The sequence below is a fragment of the Silene latifolia genome, unplaced genomic scaffold, assembly GCF_048544455.1.
Source record: "Silene latifolia isolate original U9 population unplaced genomic scaffold, ASM4854445v1 scaffold_119, whole genome shotgun sequence".
Lineage (NCBI taxonomy): Eukaryota > Viridiplantae > Streptophyta > Magnoliopsida > Caryophyllales > Caryophyllaceae > Silene > Silene latifolia.
This window is the reverse complement of record NW_027413127.1, coordinates 1621862-1628671: the sequence shown is the minus strand read 5'-3', so window position 1 is coordinate 1628671 and position 6810 is coordinate 1621862. Positions and strand designations below refer to the sequence as shown.

At 37.4% G+C, this 6810-nt stretch overlaps 1 protein-coding gene and 2 non-coding genes across 3 annotated transcripts; all 3 read right to left on the bottom strand.

The window, feature by feature from the left end:
- Nucleotides 1-602: 602 nt before the first annotated feature.
- Nucleotides 603-674, bottom strand: TRNAP-UGG (transfer RNA proline (anticodon UGG)). The gene has a single exon. It is a non-coding gene; the product is annotated as a tRNA-Pro (tRNA).
- An 81-nt stretch (nt 675-755) lies between these two features.
- TRNAL-UAG (transfer RNA leucine (anticodon UAG)) lies at nt 756-835 on the bottom strand. The gene has a single exon. It is a non-coding gene; the product is annotated as a tRNA-Leu (tRNA).
- Nucleotides 836-1430: 595 nt separating this feature from the next.
- Nucleotides 1431-5582, bottom strand: LOC141637515 (large ribosomal subunit protein uL4c-like). The gene is made up of 2 exons (XM_074446993.1): nt 4601-5582; nt 1431-1726 (listed from the first exon to the last, which is right to left on the bottom strand). The coding sequence occupies exons 1-2, from the start codon at nt 5466-5468 to the stop codon at nt 1704-1706; spliced, it is 891 nt and encodes a 296-aa protein (XP_074303094.1). The 5' UTR covers nt 5469-5582; the 3' UTR covers nt 1431-1703.
- Between the last annotated feature and the right edge of the window lie 1228 nt (nt 5583-6810).

Sequence of the window (6810 nt, the reverse complement as noted above, 5' to 3'; positions counted from 1 at the left end):
CCACCATGTATTTCGTTTATTACAACAAACCACCTACATTACATAGTATATATCCCAATTACCGCCGTATTTCATTTCCGATATCATTTCACTTAAATCCCGACTCGTTAATTTAATAAAAAATTAAATAACCAAAATACCAATACTTCTATTCACCACAAACAGTCAAACACTCCCTACCTAAACTAAATATAAAGGCGGTGAGTGGTGACTCGTAGCAGTTGCGGTCGTGTTGGGTGGGTGACAGATGAGAGTCACCAGCTATTAAGGCGGTGAAGAAGACGACTTCTTCGATGGTGGATCTGGGATGAAGAAAGGAGAGGGTGGCAATTGAATTGTGAGGGAGGGATGAGAGATTGAGGGGCATCTTGGGTATTGTTATAATTTTTTATTAACTTAACGAGTCGGGATTTAAGTGAAAAGATATCCGAAATGAAATACGGTGGCAATTGAGATATATATTATATAGTATGTAATATAGGTGGTATATTGTAATAAATAAAATATAAGGTGATAAATTGTAAAATACGCTAAATATTAGGAGGTAAGTTGTAATTTTTCCTTATTATAATTACATCAAAGTTATACACAACAAACAAAAAGGGGCGTTCCGAGAATCGAACTCGGGACCTCTCGCACCCAAAGCGAGAATCATACCACTAGACCAAACGCCCTTGTTGTTGTTTTGTTGTTAATATTACCATCCGTAATAAAAATATTTGTTAATACAATAAAATCAATAGCAAATAAAAAAGTGACGGCTGTGGGATTTGAACCCACGCCCTTTCGGACCAGAGCCTAAATCTGGCGCCTTAGACCACTCGGCCAAACCGTCTTTGTTGATTATTTCCTATCCGTACTATATATACACCTAAAACACATTGCAGAAAATAAAAACCAATGCCAATGACCTATGAATCTGTTGAGTCGGAGTCTCGGAGAAAGTATATTACGAATACGTCGCACAATTTGATAAACTAGAATAGATAGCACAAGTTTCCGCGGATTAGTGACGTTCATCAGTTGGGAATGAAAAGAAAACTCGAGTCCTTTCAGAATCAGTTGTCCATATGGAATAGGGAGCTTGTAGACTACGGGTTTCAAAAATTGACGTACATAGACGAACTGTCAAGCTAGTCGGAGAGGGTACATTAAAACTAAGTTACACTCTCTGATACGCTATTTAGATAACACAAGTTTCCAGGTTTATTGATGTTCATGTAGTTACGGATGAAAAGGAATCTTCAATCCTTGCAACACGAAATCAATTGTCGACTTGAAATAAAGAGCTCGTAGACTACAGGTTTCAAAATTTGACATAAATGACAAACTGTCAAACTATTGTGTCGAGTTGGAAGAAACGTCAAGTAAAATACTTCCTTTGTCTCAAACTTTTGTTATGATTACCTCTGATTAAATACACTTGACAAAAAAAAAGGTAACCAAATAACTGGGACGAAGCCACAAAGGGAGCAGTTCTTCATAGAATACACGAACAAGGAAAACACACATTTCGGTGATTAAATATAAAGATAATTTTACAATGAAAAAATCCTACTCAAGAAGCCGTAGATTACAATGGTGTACAAAAAAGATGGCAGCATTAGTAAGCGAGGTCGTGGCAGCATCAGTAGGTGAGGTCTTGGTCATCTCCTTACAGTTAACAAGGGAATGCTCAGCCAAAAATCTTTCAGCCTGCTTGTCTAAGCCGCTTCCGGGGTCTCATCTGCCAAGAACCAAAAGGTCAATGTTCTACAGTACATTGGACTAGGAATACTATTGACAACATCTCTGATCTAGCGGCAAATTTTCATTGTATTTCTTTTGCTTATGTTCCTAGAATTTGTAATAAAGCCGCTCATAGGTTAGCTAAGCGTGTTATTAAGCTGTAGATCTCGATAACACGATTGTCAAAAAAAAAAAAAAAAAAAAAGAGTTGCGACGACAGTGCAGTCAGATGCCAAACTAGAATTGATACATATCTTAGCAATTAGCAGTTTTTATGGTGTGAAGAGATCCACGAGCTAAATCTACTTGACGGGTTTGAATTCAAGTCATGATATTTGCTCGTCTAAAAGGCAGAGCTGCAATCAGTAATGTTCAAGGGAAAAAATGCAGTCATTCAATAGATATCTAGACAAATTAAAGCTGTTACAGCCGCAAATCTTCATCTGACAACCCCCAATGCAACTCTCCGAAGAAATACGTCGTTGCTAAAGCAATATGCAAATAGAAGTTTGTGCCTCTGCATGGAAATTAAGCAAGACGAATTTCATTTAGGCTTGATAAGACCACACTGTACTTCCCAAGATCACGCCAGCGCAAATTTTAGTCATTTTAAAAACTCGACCCATAGCGGAATCATTTAAAGTGCTCGTATCTTTCCAATTGACAAAAAATCATATCTCATTTAGGTATGCACTTGGACATCATTCGTCACATAATCATCAGAAATTCCAAATCCTTGCTCTCTTTCTAAAGAGGCGTCTTTTGGGCAGGAAAAAAAGGCTTATATAAAACATTCTCACTTAAAAATCGGAACTTTAGCTAAACATTATGCACTTTCTATGTTTCCTCACCTTAAGTCCTTAACACCAGCCAATCTAAAGTCTAAACCAAATGATGAACCTCAAACGTATGACCGCTAAATTTTTCTACGCAAAGTTCAGTTAAGGTAATACTATCAATCCAGAACTGAATGGATCACAAAAGATTATACCTTTGCATCAAATAAACGCTCTTAAATTCCTCTATATGTGACATCGATTACAAGACTCGGGGCTCTGCTTACACAGCATAATACTACCAGATTACTCATAAGTCATACCGAACTTTGTCACATAATCAAAACTCAAGCTCAACAGCATACGTTTTCAATCCATTCCTCACCTTCACAATCTATCTTTTATCACTCGTTATTTCTATGGTTTCTATCTACAGTTTCCAGCACCAAAACTTCATCAAAATAAAAACACAAGATTCCTATCGAAAACTAGCAACACTAGCTAAAATGGTAACAATGGTAAGTCTTTGAGTGGTGGTACTTAAGATGAGCGTTCAAAACCAATCTAAAGTTTCACGATGGTAAAGCAAGGGTAGTTCACCAATTTCACCGAATGCCCAGCTTCCCTAACTCGAAAGATCAGCCATTGTGAGACTTCCCACATTTCAACACAATCACACAAGAGACCATCTCATATATCTAGACAAGTTAAAGCTGTTACTGTCCAAAATTTCACCAGACAACCCCCAAGTGTCCCAACGCAATTCTCCGGAGAATGAAGTAGTAAAGCAATATGGAAATAGAAGGTCATGACTCATGCCTATGCATGGAAATTTAACACAAGAATTTTGTTTAACCTTGATAAGACCACCGCTCTCTCTACTTCCTAAGATCCCGTCAAGTTGTTTAACCTTGATAAGACCACCACTCTCTCTACTAAAGATTGTGTCTCATTTAGGTATGCACTTGGACACGATTCTTTACATAATCGTCTATTTTCAGGAAATTTCCCAATCCTTACTCTCTTTTTCAAGCGCATTCAAAAGTTTTACCAACTTCATCACTTAAAAATTGAAACTCGAGCTAAACAATATGCACTTAAGTCCTTTACATCACCCAATCTAGAACCAAATGATGAACTCCTTCAAACTTATGACCACTAATGACAAACCTCAAACTTATTACCGCTAAAGTTTTCTACGCAGAGTTCGGTTAAGGTGATACTATCAATACTTTCACAAAACACCTACAACAATCCGGTTTTAGCTCATGCCATAACTGAAAGTCTGAAAGCATTGCAGAAGATTATGCGGTTATAGCTTTGCATCAAATAAACGCTCTTAAACTCATCTTTATGTGACATCAGTACAAGACTCCGGACTCTAACACACCATAATACTACCAGATTACTCGTACCCCAGCTTTGTCACATACTCAAAACTGAAAGCTCAACTTCATACATTTTCAATCTATTCCTCACCTTTACAATCCATCTTTATAATCACTCATTATACCTATGATTTCTATCTACAATTTTCCAGCATCAAAATTTCTTCATAATCAAAATACAAAATTACCATAAAAAAACTAGCATCACTAAACTCAATTGGCCACTCTGGTGGTGCTTAAGACGAGCATTTAAAACTCGTCTTACTCCACTCAAATTTCGCGAAAGTTGCTACCTTGGAACAATCAAAACTAACAAACCATTCAGATTCTCCAACATACTAACACAATCACACCAAAGACCATCTCATATAAGAATTCACAAATTTTCATTATAGACGAGAGATATCCGTCTATAGTTATAGAAGGGCCAAATATCCACCCACTTATAAGACAAACAACAAGTTGCATGGTGGGGCTAAAAAATGTCACCACTTTAAGCATATTTAACCCGTCTTTCACTTCAGACGGATTTATCCATCTATAGTGAGACTAATTGAGAAAGAATCACAAATCGCGACAATTCAATTCCAAACCAGTCAAAATCATCAAAGAAGAACAATATCAACAATTGCAATACAACCAAAATTAAATCAAATCAAATCAAATCAAGCAACAACTAAACTAAACTAAATTAAATTAAATTTATACCTTCATCACCAACATCACCCTCAACCTCCTCAAACTCCTCTTCATCCTCATCATCCTCATCATCATCCTCGCCCTCGTAATCTGCCCCATACATAGCATTCAGATAATCAACAGCATCCTTACTAAACACCAACTTATCCGAATTCAACACATCATAAATATTCAAACTTCTCGGTGTAAGCATCCTAACCGTTCCAATATTCCTCCCACTCTTCTCCACATTCTCCTCAACCTCCATCATAAAAAAAACCGCTTTCTCTTTCGGATCCAATCCCCACCGCTTCATCGCCCCAATAAATTCACTCGTTTTCGGCTTCTCAAAACCCGACCCTAATCCCTCTACTACCACCCCCGCCCCTGCGCTCTCGACCGCGCTCTGCAGCGCGGTCGACAATGCAAGTCTTTTTTCCTTTTTATTCATTTTAATCGACCAGTCTTTGGGCTTCGGCCCAAAGACAACCCCGCCTCCAGGTCGCAGCGGAGTACGCTGCGACCCACGGCGGGCCCTACCCGTTTTCTTCTGCGGAAAGGGCTTAACACCCCCGCCCCGAACCTCAGCACGTGTTAATGTGGAAGCGGTTCCGCGACGGCGGTTTTGTAAATGATGAACGACGGCACGGTGGACAACTGCGCGAGCGGTTTCCGGCGGCGCGGTCTTGAGGTTGAGGAAAGTTTCGCCGATTTTTTCGCCGGAAAAGTCGAGGATTGGGAGAGGGGTAAGTTGGGAATTTACGGAAAATGTGAGGGTATTTTGGGGTTTTTTGAGGGAGAGAGAATTGGGTTTGAAGGAGAAGGAATTGGGTTTTGTGGTGGTGAAGAGAGAAGAAGAGAAGAAGGAGAGAGATGGTGTTGAAGTTGATGTCGCCATTGTTGAAGGTTTGAAGGTCGGAAGTTGAAGATAGAGAGAGTGAGTGAGAGTAATGGTGTGGTGTTCTCTATTTTATCCCTTCACGCTTATCCGTTTGAGACTTTAGAGATGGATATATTGAGACGGAAACGAATTTATTCGTTTTAAATATAAAACGGGTTAAATTATAATACTGCTTTCTTTTGTATTTTAAAGATTTTCCAAATTGTTACGTAATATTTGATAGATGATTACGATTACGGAGTAATATTTTCAATTGTAAAAATTGAGTGTAAAATTTCGAAAATTATGGTTAAACTATCACATTGGAGATCGCGCAAAAAGTGACCTGAAGGCCATCGGAGTATCCCATTTACATGGGTAGGAGTGTAAGACACATTTTTTTTGCTAATCCTTAGACCAAACGGGTTATAAATTATACGTCTGTTTTTTTTGCATTTTAAATATTTTCCACATTGTCATGTAAATATTTGATAGATGATTATGATTTACGGAGTAATATTTACAATTGTAAAAATTAAAAATTGATAGTTAAATTTCGAAAATTATGGTTAAACTATTACATTGGAGATCGCGCAAAAAGTGACCTGAAGGCCGGCCGAGTATCCCATTTAGATGGGTAGGACAATTTTTTTTTTTGCTAATCCTTAGAGTCTTAGACCAAATATTCTCCCATTTATTTGTTTAATTTTGTTTTTTTTTTTAAAAAAAAGAGACAATATGCCCGTCTTAAATACAAATTTATATACATTTCTATAGTTTTTTTAAGTACGGTTTCAATCTCCCCTATAGGAAGTGGAGGGTACTTCTATTGTCCCCATTATTTCGTTACATTTTTCTTATTTAGTTGGTTGAGTCATTTCTTTACGTTTTGTTTGAAATTAGACTGTTTTGAATATTTTTTAATTTTGATTTGATATTAATATGAGTGACACGAATTTATTTGTTTAAATCGTTATTGACCTATACCGATTGGAAAATTAACACGAGTTTAAATACGCAAATGTTAGCTTGTGTACTCCGCTGTATGTCCACTGTATTCCGGAAAGAATCTGCTTCTCGGATATGAGCCAGTTGGTTCTTTAAACACGTTACAGATTTCACTGAAGCGGTTTTAGTGTATTGGTTAAGACGAAGGAACTAAGAAAATGCAAACTTTGCATGCAGCAAAGTACCACAGTCTATACTTGGCTATAAATTTCTTGAAAGACGTTTTTTTTGTTAATACGACGTTAGACCAACCAATATAGGTATATAACTATAAATCTGACACGTGTAAAACTTAACCCTTAACTAAAAGCGTTACTGAACCATCATGAGACGGTCTCATATGAGAATTTTT